General features: G+C 42.7%; 1 protein-coding gene across 2 annotated transcripts in view; it reads left to right on the forward strand.

Moving 5' to 3' along the window:
• LOC134925262 (uncharacterized) overlaps window positions 1-16,377 on the forward strand; it is a 212,545-nt gene that overhangs the window by 159,998 nt on the left and 36,170 nt on the right. For both annotated transcript variants that reach the window (XM_063920904.1, XM_063920905.1), the window contains exons 11-13: window positions 5,449-5,596; window positions 11,689-11,768; window positions 15,846-15,909. In XM_063920904.1, coding sequence (XP_063776974.1) covers window positions 5,449-5,596; window positions 11,689-11,768; window positions 15,846-15,909 — 292 coding nt within the window. The remainder of the gene's footprint in view (window positions 1-5,448; window positions 5,597-11,688; window positions 11,769-15,845; window positions 15,910-16,377) is intronic.

Raw genomic sequence — 16,377 nt, forward strand, 5'->3', positions numbered from 1 at the left:
GTCTTGCGGTCGCGTCACCTGATGCATTACGTCATCTGGCATTACATCAGGCGCTGGGTGGTGTTGGGGGTGGGGCCAGAGCATGGATGTGGGCAGCAAGCAGCGGGAAGTTTAAAGACACGGCACCAGGCACCTGCATCAGGAAGAGCACATAAGGTAGACATTTTTTCATTTTTAATGAAATGTTCAATGCATCCATCACTGCCTTCTTAGCAAAACGCAATGCTACCTGTCTGTTCTATCCTTTATCCCCACAATACTGTGGCCACTAAAGGAAACAGATTTAACAGCATCTAACTGTACTAAACCAGAAATGTAGCTTTTTTTCACCTCATTCTAATTGCAATTTTGTCTAGTGAGGGAAGCTGGTAATTTTGTTTAGGTAGGGGGAGGGTGGGCTGTTGGTAATTGCGTCCAAGGGGGATTGGTGGGGGGATCATGTGATCTCCAAGGGGGATCATGTGATCTCCAAGCGCTGCCCCCGCCGTGTCATCGGCGATGTCCCCAACCCGGCAATATGCCAGGTTGGTAAATGCGGTGGGAAAGGGGCCTGATGCGGGTCGCAGCCGGGTAGCACCCGTGTCAGGCTCCCGGCTGCGACCCGTTAAATTTGGTCTAAAAGAGGTATGAGAGACTTTAAGGAGCTATAGTATGCTACAAATGCTATAAATTTATGACACTGTTTAAAGTACTGTTTTTATACGCTGTTCTATTTAGGAACTCCCTAGTGTTTATTCTGACACCTTTTATACTCGTTTTGATTATTGTGATATTTTTTATTGCTAGCTTTTAACATGCTTCCTATTGTCTTGACATGCTTCCTAATGTCTTTTTCACCTGCAGCAAACATCAAGTACTGTAGTACAGAATATTTTTCTAGAGCACATATGAAAATGCCTTACCTAAAGCAGTCAGAAACTCCAACTGATCATGGTTAAAGGACATCTCAGCTTTGACTGGGTCACTAACACTCGTGCTATGACAACCTGAGGTCAAAGATCTTCATCATGTTTTGTTTTTTTCAAAACTGTTTTTATTAATAGCTAGATTTATCAAAGGCATAGAAAAGTACAGTCATGAACAGGATAATAGCGTGACATGAATCAAAAATATGGACCCAAAGTGCAAAGTATTCATAAATGAGAATATGAAAAATGCTTACAAATATGTATACACAGAACATGGTACAATCAGTGAAATACATAGTAATTTGAAGTTCAAAATAAGATGAAGTAGAACTAAATCAACATAAAACAGACATAACCAACAGACATACAGAAGGGAACACACAAAAAGGAGGGGACAAGACAGTTTATCCAGCAACACTATTGCCCACTCAATACGCCTCTTTAAGGGAGATCAATGCGTTTGTATAAGACCCAAGTTGTGTTCTCAAAAAGTTCTTCAATATGTGCCTGTGTGTCAGAATCCAAACTATTAATGAAGAGTTCCCATTTTTTATAAAAATGAATTACCCCATGTTCAATATTCAGTAAAGGTGGCTTGACTTTCGAAGTATAATATGCATAAAAGTGTGTTTTTCAGATTCACCCAAAGAGGGGAAGGATCTTTTTGTCCAATGATTCAAAATTACTTTTTTTTGCCACTGTAAGAATGGCCATCATAACTTTGAAATACACTTCCTCTAATTGAGCAGAAGGCAGATATTTGAATGTTATCTGACATGGTTTCAACGTCTTATAATAGCCTGGGATCTCGGTAATATCCTCCCGCAATTTAGCAAGAGAACATTTCCATAGTTTTTCCCCCTGTAGCACTCTAAGGTAAGCATAAAAATAAGGCAGTCTATATACTGAGGTACATGTAATTGAAAGAATGGTTTGTACAGGGTCAGAGGTTTCAGAAGAGGCCATAGGTGGTGGCATCGTCTGAATAAAGTGTAGGATTTGCAGTGTCAAACGCAGGATTTCTAGAGGGGGGTTTCCAAATGTAGTCCACAATCTCCCACTCTGCGGAACATTGGAGCAAGTGCAGGAGACTGGGGGAGTGGTAGAAGAACCTAGTAACGTCCCTGGACATTAATGCACACATTGGTCTTTTTATACACTGTATACTGTATGGAATACATTATTAATATTTAAAACTTTAGATGGTCTATAGTATGGGCTGTATCAAACATTTAAATTATATAAAGAAGTGGTCAGGAAAAGGTTAAACAAACTATAAAAGGTTAAACAAACTATAAATAAAGTACACAACTATAGTAGAACCAGTACTGCACTTTCTAAGCACACATTCTCCCACCACATGATAAGCTCCTGTCTCTTTTTCCTGGTAGCTACTCTCTGGTCCAGAGCACTGATTGAGGACTCAGTTCCTCACATAGAGCAAACTTGGTAGAAAAAACTGCTACCACTGCGCACGTGCAGTAGCTCCACTCTGTTCCATAACCTGCATGATGTGGCAGCAGCTCTAGTAATCGTATTATATACTATTGCTATTATTGTCATAATTTGAGAAACTTGCAGAGAGGAGGGGGGTTTCCAGGCAACCAGAAACCCCCCCTGCGTTTGCCTATGATTTGTAAATACATATAGAAATTACAGTTCGGCAGATTAAACTTTCTTTTAAACTCCTCAAAGGATAATAGCTTAGATCCCCCTGGATCATACAAGGTGTGGATCATAGGGTCGACAGTAACCAGGTCTACAGTCATTAGGTCGAACACTATTGGTCGACAGTGACTAGGTCAACAAGGTCATTAGGTCAACATGAACAAGGTCGACATGGAAAACGGTCGACATGCGTTTAAAAAAAACACCTTGGTGTCGTTTTCTTTGTAAAGTCACCGGGAACCCCAATTAGTGCACCATATCCCCTCGCATGGCTCGCTTCACTCACCATGCTTCTGGCAAGATGCCTCGCTCTGCTACCGCTGCGCATGGCACAGGTTACTATTCCCAATTGGAGTCCACGTGGATCGTAAAGTATGAAAAAGTAAAAAAAGAAAAATAATTTTTTTTTAAAAACTCATGTCGACCTTTTCCCATGTCGACCTTGTCCATGTCGACCTAGTGACCATGTCGACCTTTAGACCATGTTGACCTAATGCATGTTGACCAATAGTGGTCGATCTAATGAGTGTCGACCTAAGTGCAGTCGACCTGAAGACCGGATCCCGATCATATACATCTCGAATAGAGGAAATGCCAACTTCCTTCCAGTTTTTAAATATCGGATTCTTCATGCCAGGACTAAAGCCAGAGTTACCCCAGAATGTAGTGAATCTGGAAGAACTGGGAATCCTTTGTAATTTAGTATTTACATATGCCAGGCTGCATATGTGTCTGAGAATAGAATATGTGCTCTGAACTGGGTGGGTAGCTTATTTTTAGGGGTATGTAAGAGTGCACTAAGAGAAAAAAGGGGCAAACAGTTCCTCCTCTAATTTGTAAAAACCAGGACATTTACAGAGCCAATCAACAATGTATCGGAAGAAAACTGCGCTGCTAAACACCTCTAGGTCTGGGATGCCCAGACCCACATCAGAACACGGCAGCTTACATTTGGCATATGCTATTCTAGGCTTCTCTCCGACCCATAAAAATGTAGAAAATATAGAATCTACATAAAGCCTATCTTTTTTAGTAGGACAGAAGGACAGCATCTGTATTAAGTAAGAAAGTTTTGGGAAGGCAATACTTTTGAGGACAGTAACGCTACCTAATAAAGTCAGGAGTAAGTTCATCCAGCCAGTCAGGAGTCCATACAGAGCCGCCAACACCGGTCGGATGTTCACACTATGAGGGTAATTCCAAGTTGATCGCAGCAGGATTTTTGTTAGCAATTGGGCAAAACCATGTGCACTGCAGGGGAGGCAGATATAACATGTGCAGAGAGAGTGAGATTTGGGTGGGGTGTGTTCAATCTGCAATCTAATTTGCAGTGTAAAAATAAAGCAGCCAGTATTTACCCTGCACAGAAATAAAATAACCCACCCAAATCTAACTCTTTCTGCACATGTTATATCTGCCTCCCCTGCACTGCAAATGGTTTTGCCCAATTGTTATCAAAAATCCTGCTGCGATCAACTTGGAATTACCCCCTATATACAGACTCCAGTGAAGCAGGTATCAAAATGCCCAAATATTTGAGAGCTTTTTTAACAATAGAGAATTGAGCTAATATGGGATGTTCACTAAATTTAGACACATCTCCTGACAAGGGAAGTAGTTCTGATTTGGAGAGGTTTACCTTATACCCTGAAAAATATCCAAAATCATCTATGGTGGAGACAACAGCTGATATAGAATAGCAAGGGTCAGATATAAACAACAGCATATCATCAGCAAATAACACTAATTTGACTTCCATGTTTCCTACAGAGATTCCCTTAATGAGGAGGCACCACGGAGGGCAATCACCAGGGGTTCCAAAGCCAATGCAAAAAGTAAAGGGGATAAGGGACAACCCTGGCGAGTGGCTTTCTGGATATAAAATGAAGGGGATGGGGACCATTTCCTAACACCTGGGTAGCAGGATCAGTGTGAAGATGAGAAAACAGATCTATAAAATCATTTGGGGCCCCAAATTTATGCAGTGTTTCAAATAAGTGGGCCCAAGTGACCATATTGAATGCCTTTTCGGCATCAAGGGAAAGTACAATATTAGTATTGGAACATTCCAATGATCTCAGCCACTGCATCACCATCAGAACCTTCTAATACTGATTACAGATTGGCGAACCCAAGTGAACCCTGGTCAGGATGAGTGATAGAGAGCAAAATAATCTTTCGTCTATCGGCTAGAATCTTGGTAAAAATGTTATAGTCTGTATTCAGTAATGAAATAGGCCGGTAGGACCCTGAAATTTCAGGATTGCGACCTGGGTTTGGTAAAACTCTAAGAAATAATGAATTAAAGTAACTTTGTAAAGAGTGTCCCGAAAGTATAGAATTATAAAGCGCTTTCAAAGGCTCACAAATATGGGGTAACAGAATCTTAAAATAATTATTAGATAGGCCGTCAGGTCCCGGGGCTTTGCCTGGTTTTAATGCTTTAATCGCCCTTCAATTTCTTCTGTAGAGATAGGAGCTACCAAGGAAGTCACCTGATTTTCAGGCATCTGAGTTAGTTTGAGACTAGACCAAAAGGCATGTTTTTTTGATAGATCAATTTGGGGCTGTGTGACTAGGGCTATGTTATATTGTTTGCCATGTGTGATACAGTGTCACCATTCCATTGAATATACAGTACAAGTGCTTGGAACCCTATTGTTTGCTCTCAGCGGTAGAACACATTATCCTCCAGTTTCCACACTTTTCCTCTATTTTACTCAATTCATAAGCTTGTATGATTATGTGGAAGTTGGGATTTAATTTAGCTACATAATGACGACCGCACATCATAAAGACAAACTGTATGTGACACAATGCTCACGGTCAGACCATCCAGTTGTAAAGTTGATAACAGTATCTTTGTTGTCAGGGAAAATGCCTGATTGTGGTGCACATTACCCAGCAGCGACCCTCTACTGCTTCTAGCAACGCTGGAAAATATTACTCCATGTTGAACCGACTTCCTACCATACCATTTTTGCTGGAGAAGAGGGAGTCTTCTGCTCATGCTTTTGAAAGTAAGTTTTTTCTTCCTGATGCATCATTAAAGGCACACACATTGCTATTTACATACATTTACTTTATGGTGGCCAATCCCGGGATCGGTGGGATCCCGGGATATAGGGCCAAAAACGGCTGGGATTCAATCCCGGGATTGAACGGTCCAATCCCGGGTATTGAGGGATCAGCGTTGAGCATCTACAGGATGCCCAGACGCTGCCCGTCTTCCTCCTTCCGGCTCCCCCGGTGCAGCATGAGGTCACGCTGCGCCGTCAGCCGAGCACTGAGGGCGTGCAGGAGATACCCACCCGCCTGCCCGCGGTATACGGTTAGTAATGTGTGTGGGGCAGGGTGGGGCGAGGGGGCGTCCACACACTTAAAAGCCAATCCCGGGTATCCTGGGATCGGCCATTTTTCAATCCCGATACCCGGGATTGAAAAATGGCCCGGGATTGGCCTCCCTAATTTACATCTAATGGGGCATACACACGGTGCGATTCTGCCTATAGGCAGATTTGCACTATGCGATTTTCCTTGATCACCCTAGAGCCAAAATCCACTGATATTGACTATACACACGGCTCGATTTTGGCTCTGTGAGATTTTTGCTATAGTCAATTTTGACTATACAATGTATTAGATTGTACACTTTCTAGTCAAAATTGACCTGCCTGCACAGTCTATTTTTACTTGCGATCAGTAGCGGATCTTGCTGCGGGCACACGGGATCTTTGCCCGGGCGCCGCCTTCTGGAAGGTGCCGCCGCCTTGGCAAGATCCGCTACTGGTGGTGCCCCCCGGTGCTGTGCGGTGCTGTCACCGCACACGGCATTGTGGGACCGGCACATAGACGCTAGGGGTCATAATTGACCTCTAGTGTCTATGCTGTGCTATGGGAGAGACGTCATGACGTCTCTCCCATAGATCCGAGGAGCAGCGCCGGTGGCTGGAGACTGAGGCCAGCAGCGGTCGGGAATCAGGAGCGGGGATGGTGAGTATTAATTAATTTACTTTTATTTTATTTTATTTTTTGTAAGTGGCACAATTCTACTGGGGGCACAAACGGGGGCACAACTCTACTGGGGGCACGAACGGGGGCATAACTGACCATGCCTCTTTATGAAGCCACGCCCCTATTTTTGCCTGGGGTGCCACAAAGGCTAAAACCGGCCCTGCTTGCGATCTCAACCCCCAGCGGGAGCGTGCATCGGCATTGCAAGCTGTATGCGATATGCACTATGTTTATTACCGTTATGGACTGTATAGTCCATATCCTTAGTTAAATCGCACCAAGGAGGTCATTCCGAGTTGATCGCACACTGCCGATTTTTGCAGCGTAGCGATCAGGTTACTACTGAGCATGCGTATGCAGCGCAATGCGCACGTGCTTCATATGGGTGCAAACAACATCATTGCTGGGCAATGCTTCTAGCGTCGAATCCATTCGCAGGGGTGATCGCAAGGAGATTGACAGAACGAGGGCATTTATGAGTGTCAACTGACCATTTTCTAGGAGTGGTAGGGAAAACGCAGGCGTTTGCAGGGCAGGTGTCTGACGTCGATTCCGGGACCGGACAGGCTGAAGTGATCACAAGGGCTGAGTAAATTCAGACCTACTCTGAAACTGCAAAAAACGTTTTCGTCCCACTCGGCTGCACATGCGATTGCACACTTGCAAAGTGAAAATACACTCCCCCGTGGGCGGCGACTATGCATTTGCACGGCTGCAAAAAGTAGCTAGCGAGCGATCAACTCGAAATGAAGGCCCATGTGTATGCCCAATCAGAAACACTTCACTCCGGATCTGAGAACAGAAACAGAAATGCATTAGTGAAAAAAATCTCTGGCTTTCGGGGCCACATACTTTCCCCTGCCACCTTCATTTCCAGATTGCTTGCTTTACAGGTGGTGCAAGGTAACATTACAGGAGGATAGATATGGTACAGAGCTTATTCTTGGCAATGAGTAGCGACCCCCTCAGCTGTGGCTGTAAGGTGATGTGCGGATAAGAAATGCTGTGGATGTGCAATAGCGCTTAGTGTGCCTGATCAGAGATGCACAGTGTGCTATTCCGATATTTCTGCATTTTTCTAAGTAATTATTACTGTGCCTGCATCAGAATCACACATCGCATGCATCCTGATGACTTGCAGAGAGGATTTGGACGCAGACTGACAGGGACCGTTTGTGTCTGGTAATGGGTGAGATTAGGAAAAGGCAAGCATGTTGCCACCATTTTCAGGCGTTTTGGAACCAGCGACCGAATTGGCGTCTTAGTTCCGTCAGTCATTCTGAGTAGCCATAGGGTTACCCAGAAGCAGTGGCGTATCTATAATGGGAGCAGTGTGTGTGGCGCACACGATCCTCTGGGTCCAGTGGGCCCCCCAACCTGCACCCATTTTTTTCAATACTTACCAATTACCAATCTAGAGTACGCAGTCGGAAAATCACCAGGAAAATGACTGCTGTGTCATTTTCCCAGAGGTCTGCACATGCGCACTAGACTCTGGGACAGCGCTAGGGTCTCCTAGAGACCCTAGTGCTTAGAGTCTACTGCTCTGCACCGCTAGAGAGGAGGGGGCCCAGACGGAGACTGCACACAGGCCTCCTCCTCTCTTAATACTCCTCTGCTTAGAAGGATGATCTGCTTCTAATGCTGCGTCTTTATACGTGGTCATTGGGATTTGCAAAGCTGCCGGTGGGCGTCTCAGTACAAATCCCAGTGGCTGCAACACTTGTTGAATCAGGCCCCATGTTGGCTGAGCAGGGCTTTGCATAGATGAGGTAGATCGGGCTTGGCTTACATTGGGGGTAATTCAGAGTTGATCGCAGCAGCAAATTTGTTAGCAGTTGGGCAAAACCATGGGGGTCATTCCGAGTTGATCGTAGCTGTGCTAAGTTAAGCACAGCTGCGATCATGAACTTAGACATGCGGGGGGACGCCCAGCACAGGGCTAGTCCGCCCCGCATGTCAGTGCCGCACCCCCCCCCCCCCGCACAAATACAAAAGCATCACACAGAGGCGATGCTTTTGTATCTGTGGAGTAACTCCCGGCCAGCGCAGCTTCTGTGGCTGGCCGGGAGCTGTGTGTCACTGCCGCTGGCCACAGCAGCTGCGTGAGACGTCACGCAGCCGCTGCGCCACGCCCCCCCAACGGTCCGTCCGCGCCTGCGTTGGCCGGACCGTGCCTACTATCTCAGAGGCGATCGCTGGGCACTGACGACTGCCATGCGCCGGCGCACTTCCAACCCGATCGCTGCGCTGTGACAAACTGCAGCGAACAATCGGGTCGGAATGACCCCCCATGTGCACTGCAGGTGTGGCAGATATAACATGTACAGAGAGAGTTAGATTTGGGTGGGTTATTTTGTTTCTGTGCAGGGTAAATACTGGCTGCTTTATTTTTACACTGCAATTTAGATTTCAGTTTGAACACACCCCACGCAAATCTAACTCTCTCTGCACATGTTATATCTGCCCCCCCTGCAGTGCACATGGTTTTGCCCAACTGCTAACAAATTTGCTGCTGTGATCAACTCTGAATTAGGCCCATTGTGTGCTGACTAGTGAGAGTGTGTGCACAGTAACTCCAATGGATGTTTTAAAAAAACAAAACAAACAAAAGGAAAACTAATGAGGTCCTGGGACTGTGGATGATGGTTCGTGGTTGGTCCGTGAACTGTTACTGCAACATTTTAGTGGCGTGAAACTGGGGGAGCAAATTTAAAATTTAGTAATAAAAATGCATGAAAAATAGTACATAGAAGAGAGGAACAATCCAGTTCCCCAGCAGTCAAAGTTGCATTATTATAGATCATACTTACCTACTCCCCTGGAATGGCTGAGAGGCTCCCAAAAATTGGGTGCCACTCCTGGCCCCCCCTAAGAGAGGGCAAGTTTCCCAGCCAACAGTACCTGCCCGCACTTCCCCCGCAAACTCCCACAGACAGTGGGAGTCGATGATGTGATTCGCTGTCAATCGTGGCCCCGCCCCCTGCCTCACAATGCCTGTAATGTTTGGCATTGTGTAGCGGGAGCGGGTCCGCAATTATGCAATTTTACAGACACGCCCCCGCTCCACCCGTATCCAGCATTACCCCTCCTCCATCATGCCCCCAGTATGGTGAGCCACGCCCCCACCATGCCGAACTGGCTGCCTCCTCCCGCAGGAGGCAGCCTGAATATCGGCAAGTATGTTATAGATATAAAATAAGTCTGACTGTCATGGCTCTTATATTTGTCCAATACAAAGTGTACATTAGATCATACCAGCCTTTGGCCAATTGCTTATTTGCAAGGATCTGAGTTGGGTGAGAAAATACTTTGGAGTATGCTGAGAGCTAGCTTGCAGGTGGCAGGAGTAGATACAGCACACTGCAGTATTTATACCTTCCATTTAGTTGCAGCAAAGGTCATCAAGACCTCTGCTGGGCCCTGTTGCTGGGGGTGGTGTCCAGAAATGTGGGCAGGACTACACTCACTTGATAAATATTTATTAGGAAATTTAAGCTACTAGCAAGCTGTGTTACGTCACCTACATGTCCCACGTCGGGCCCTACAGGCAATTTCGGACTTTGGTTATCAGCATTAGCGTTCCTGGGTGCAGCTAAAAAATACTGTACTGTATTGTACCTGCTAAAAAGATACAGTTGGAGGGTATGCTTATTATATGTGACTGAGTTAATCCATTGATGGTTATTAGTATTTGGAATAACTTCTCATATTTCTATACTGGATATTTAATAATTCTGCTGGAGATAATTCACATTAGTTGGATGCATTAAATTACCAGTCAATATTCAGTATCTCTACTTAAACTGGATGCAACTTAAAACCTGCAATGCAATCTGAGAAAGAAAATCCTTATGATTAAATAGAGGCTCTGAAAATAACCCAATTTTCATTAAGACAGGCTCTGTGAAGCTATTTGATACAAAATGGCTGTTACCATTAAGTGGAGAACTTCATGTTGCCATTCACATATGTGGTTATTATAATTGCAACTAAACAACATCTGTTGCCATTTGGATAGAATACACATCAATAATTATTTCGAACTTAAGGAATTTCCTTGCCACTAGTTATGGTTTGAGGAAAGCTATAAAACAGCTTATAGTTCTAATTAATTATACTGGCATTTACGACATAAGCCGGGTCAAAAATATACATACTATAAGATTACCATCATTGTTTTTAATGTAAAAAAATGTCTTTATGTTTATATTTATTTATTTTTGTAAAAGTGTAACACTGGCCGTGTTCATACATTTTTTTTTTATTGATTTTTATTATTAAATGTTTGATCATTTGAGTCTGTGATATTATATTAGTGGTAAATTCTTTCTGGTGAGTGACAGCGCTTCATATTCTGTCTAATGTAATATTTGTTGCCCTATCATAAATACATTTGTTGGCCCCATTAGCAATCAATTATTATTTCTAATGGCATTTAGTTATTAAATATTATCACTCTATTAGTATAATTAAACATTAAATTGAAACCCTAACACATTTATTAAATAATAATACTAAATAATACTGCTTTCATAAAATAATTATTAATGTTTTGTCATCTTATTCAATACATAATGCTCACACTCATAATAAATATATTGAGCCTCCTCTCCTGCTGATTAGCAATAATGCTTTCTGACAAGTTAATGACTGTCTGGGCCAATCTGATGGTGGTAGGGCCATTTTAAACCCTGCACATTAATAGCAAGTTTACACTAACCCTCTGAATTGCTGAATAGTACAACTATATTAGTTTTCCATACCCTTTTAGTAGCACTTAGTTGCTTGGTACTAACCTTCCCTTAAGGTTATAATGTAAATAAAAATAGAGGGTGTGGTGATGTTTTTCCACTACTTAGTGGGATGTCAATTAATGTGTGTGCCATTTAATGTATTTCAGAATTGAAAGACAGGTATAGTCCCTGTCTAAGAACATGCAAAACAATTGAACTGTACCAAATACTGTACTCACATCTGAAAGTAGCCTTACTAGTACCATCACAGACATTAGTTGTGTATCAAATTAGAATACCCAATTCTGCTCCACTCAGGTGTTTTATAATAGTCATATAATATTGCTTATGTTTGTAATTAGGAACTTTTTTACCACGACCATCACATTCAGCTTACTACAGAACTGCTTCTAGTCAGATGCACACAAGAACTCGGCCCCAGGTAACAAACATTTGTTAATGTTTCTGTTTAATACCCATCTATTCCCTTTTCTTCTTTCTCATCCTCTGTCTCCAAAGGATGCTGGTTGTGAGACTGACATCATTTAGTAAAGTAGGGTTGGGGGAACATCTATAATATATGAGTGGTGTCAATAGTTGTGTAAATGGGATGTAGTCAAAAGATCAACAATAACAGTACGGACGGTGTAACGATTAGCATTACTGCCTCACAGCACTGAGGTCATGGGTTCCATTCCCATCATGACCATAACTGTGTGGAGTTTGTATATTCTACCCATGCTTGCGTGGGTTTCCTCTGGATATTCCTGTTGCCTCCCGCATTCCAAATATATACTGGTACTGTAGATTAATTGGCTCCCGACAGCCTAACCTCCTCCACTGCGGGAGGAGGTTAGCCTTAGGGTTAGGCATTAGAGGGAGGGGGAGGGTTAGGGTAGGGATTAGGTAGACAGTCACATGATCTCCAGGAACCAGAAGCCGCTCGGAAGCTCTCTGGAGCAGGTTGGTCACCACTGGGTATGATATATCTACAGGTTGACATTTATCACTGTCTACATGAGGAATGTTGACAGTATAACCATGTAGACATTAGGGGGATATTCAATTGTTTGAAAAGTCGGTTGGGTGTCTATTTTTTTTCCTGTCTATTAGATAGGAAAAAACAGACACCCAACTGACTTTTTAAACAATTGAATACCCCCTGATGGCTGTCAACATTCCACACCTGTGTAAATACATAATTGTAGACAAACAGTGGCAGTTGCTCTATCATTCCTGGAGATAATTATATATCAGGTGCTAGAAAGGGGGAGAGGTCACAGACAAATAGAAGACAGAGAGTGGGGGGTGCTCCCATCCCCCCGGTAGCCCCCCAGCACACTAAAAAATTTACCTGTAACCATAGCTGTACCTATATGGTAATAGAATATCAGAGAATTTGTCACACATTTTTGCAAATACATGTTTAGTTGCTAAGCTGCGCCAAGGCCTCTCTGATATCAGCAGTCCTAACACTACATAATAGCAGTGCCCACATAGGGCCATGTGATTTGCCTACAGTAAGGCTTCATGATAAAGACTCATACTAAAACGCATCCAGACAGAGAGCTAACTTACCCGGGAGCCACCCCCAGGATCTCCCATTAGCACTACAAGGAACAGCATGCCTTCCAAATGCTGCTCCCATTCAAGGCCTTTCTCACACATGCAGACAAATAGTGGCAGTTGCTCTATCATTCCTGGAGATAATTATATATCAGGTGCTAGAAAGGGGGAGGGGTAACAGACAAATAGCAGACAGAAGTGCAAAGTGACTGAGACGTAGTGTCAATCCTCACTCTGTGAAGGAAAAGTCTGCTCCTCTGTAGTAGTTGAGTGGAGGGAAGGTTATCATTAGTAAGCAGGGAGCAGCATTGTGGAGCAGTAAAATAATTAGATTACCCTTTGCGGAGCAATACTATGAAAATATGAGGGGTGTAGAGAGGATGTTTTATGGGAGTTCTATGGTTTGCACAATGGCTATCAGCCATTTAACACAGCTGTCTGAGATTCTTTCTCTGACTATAACTGTAATTGGACACATTTGCATGTGTATTTATCTGCACACTTGAGAAAATTTTAAAAAAGCTTTAAAAACACACGCAATTAGCACATGTTCTTTATGTTCATAAGGTTGTAATTATTCCTCAGTACTGGCTTGCTGCTCACAATAAGATGGATGAGATACAATTATAGATTACAATGTTCTTACATGTTGAGTAGCTAGATTCAACATGAGTAGGAAGAAGTAAATCAAAGAGTAACTGTAGAAAGTAAAGGATACAGTAGGGTAAATGTAAAGAGGTTGGGAACTGCACTTCTATGTGTAACTTCCTGAGACCAGGGATGGAGAGGGGAAAGGTTTGCCAAGGCTGTCAAAAACTGAATATGCCACAATGCATTACTTTTTCCTTAATATTGGAACCCAAGGGGATAACCCACCTGGCAGCCATATATATTCAAACCATACAACTTCATCATTTGTGTATGCAGTGAACTTGCCTTAGGGGAAATCTTCCCTCAGGGCAGTGGTTCCCAAACTTTTTTGAATCATTAGAGTATCAGAATTTTTTTCACGGCACCCCTAGGCTGTTTCTTATTGAAATATTTAGAAATATTAAATTAAGTAATTTGTGTTTATATGTCATCTTTAGGGTCATTTATTGGAGAGGGACAAGGTTTGCTTCTGCTTGTACATATATTTTATTATTGGCAGGTACCAGCACTGGTTTTGCCTATTACATTGACCATACATAATTTGAATTGGTTCTGGACCACCAGCCCAAGGCACCAAGGGTGTCTACTATAGGTGCAGGGAGTGCAGCTGCTATGGGGCCCAGATGTGAGAGGGGCCCACCTTCCCTGTCATAGTTACCTGTGTTATATACATTTTTCACCATTGTGTGGTACATAGGGTCCTAACAAACTTTTGCCTTGGGGCCTACAAAAAAATAATAATAATTTTTTTTATATATATATATATATATATATATATATATATAAAAAAAAATAATTATATATATATATATATATATATATATATATATACACACACATATAGTTACGCCCCAGCACCTGCTCATTGTAATGTGGTATAAAATAAACTGGAGGGCATTATAAAGTTACATAATATGAACAAAGCACTGACATGTGGCACAATATGAACTGGGGACACTGTATGTCATAATGTTAATTGGGGATATTGTGTTGCATAATGTGTATTGGCAGCCCTATAATGTGACATAATGTGAACTAGGGCACTACTATGGTTCATAAAATAAACTAGGGCACTAATATGGGGCATAACATTAACTTAGGCACTACTGTTTTACAAAAAATTAATTATGGCACTAATATGGGGCATAAAATTAACAACTGCTGTGGAGTGGTGTCTATCTGGAAGTACTGGGACAGGGGCCCCTTTAAAATGTTACTATGGGGCCCACAAAGTTCTGGCTATGCCCATGCAAGGCACCCCTGCAAGCAGGATTGGACTGGCCCACAGGGGTACAGGGGAAACCACCGGTGGCCCCTACTGCGTGCGGGCCCCCCACCCCCTCCTCTAGTGATCAGATTCCAGACTGTACTGTTACTAATCTAGTGCATTATCATGCATGAACTACAGTATTTACTGTATATAGTTATCTAGGGGACGAACACTTGCAAAATCATTAGGCAAACCAATGTGTTGGCTGGCCACACCCCCTCTAGAGACTTGCCACACCCCTAAACATGGGCCCCTACCACTGTATTCCCCCGGTGGGCCCTACATGCCCCAGTCCGGCACTGCCTGCAAGTGTCCAAAATCTCCCCAGGGTGCCACAGCATACAGCTTGAGAACCACTGCCTTAGGGGAAGGGAGGACTCAGCTTGTACGATATCAACACAACACATTTAGGAACTGTCATTTTCTGTGCTATTTTTCCTATTTTAATACTAAAAACATTCCTGTTGTTCCTTAAATTTCTAAACAGACTAGGCAATGTACTCAGTGGCTTCAGTGCAAGTTCTCTGAACACTAATATTAATATTTCTCATAGAAAGGCATGTTTAACAGCCGCAGTCACTCAGTTCAAGAAAAATTCATATGTTATATAATGACAATAGCTTTGAGTAACACAATTTTTTTTTAAATCTAATCCAACGTATTACAGCAGGAAGAAAAATGAATCTATATGTAGAACATGTCCATTTTCTCCTGGAGACCTTTAAAACATGAAAGTGTTCACAAATGAAAAAAGGAACAATTCCACAATCGTAATTGTTAGGACGTAGCATGGAAATGATCACTTTATTCATTGCATCACACACCTACAGTATGCAGCAATTGAGAGACCACCTGTTAGGTAGAGACACTAACATGCTTAATGACTGATTACAGAACCACAACAAGTCTAAGTGACAGTGCGTCTTCCTCTAGCCCGTGTGTTGATGTCATGATGCTTGTTAAACAGCCGTCAGCAGTCTATGTTTTTTTGTGACAAATGACCTCAATTTACTCCAGCTTAATGTTTTGCAGACTGCAGGATCTTCAACCTTCTCATTAAGGGACAGGAGCAATTGCTGTGATTTAGAGTCTGCAGGTAATAAATCCATAGGGAAAAACAAGTTACTGTATATGGATGTCACAATTTTTCACTGGTGACTGGTTCGTTGCGTGAATCTTAAACTGGCTGATGTGATATGTGAGTGACCTCAGTCACATTATGGAATTTGGAGTGAGTCATGAGGAAACGAACAAAGTCATTTTACGTAGTAAGGAAGGGATGTGGAAGAAGAGATCTCTAATTAAGGATATGCTTCTTCTACAGTCAGTCACTTTTAGCCTATGGCCATAGTGTCTGAGGTCAATTAAATTAAAAACAGTTTCCATTAACATGATACTGTAGTTGGGCTACAGCGGAGTCATTCATGAATAACAAGGATAAAATAAATGTGGCAATAACTATGGTCAATTTCTCTAATTATACTTACACTACAGTAGGTCTATTGATTCCTGGCATTAATGTAGCTTTATCAAGTAGTTGCTATATCTATATCTTTCATAATGT

Source organism: Pseudophryne corroboree, chromosome 1 (genome assembly GCF_028390025.1).
Source record: "Pseudophryne corroboree isolate aPseCor3 chromosome 1, aPseCor3.hap2, whole genome shotgun sequence".
In the NCBI taxonomy this organism is placed as follows: Eukaryota; Metazoa; Chordata; class Amphibia; order Anura; family Myobatrachidae; genus Pseudophryne; species Pseudophryne corroboree.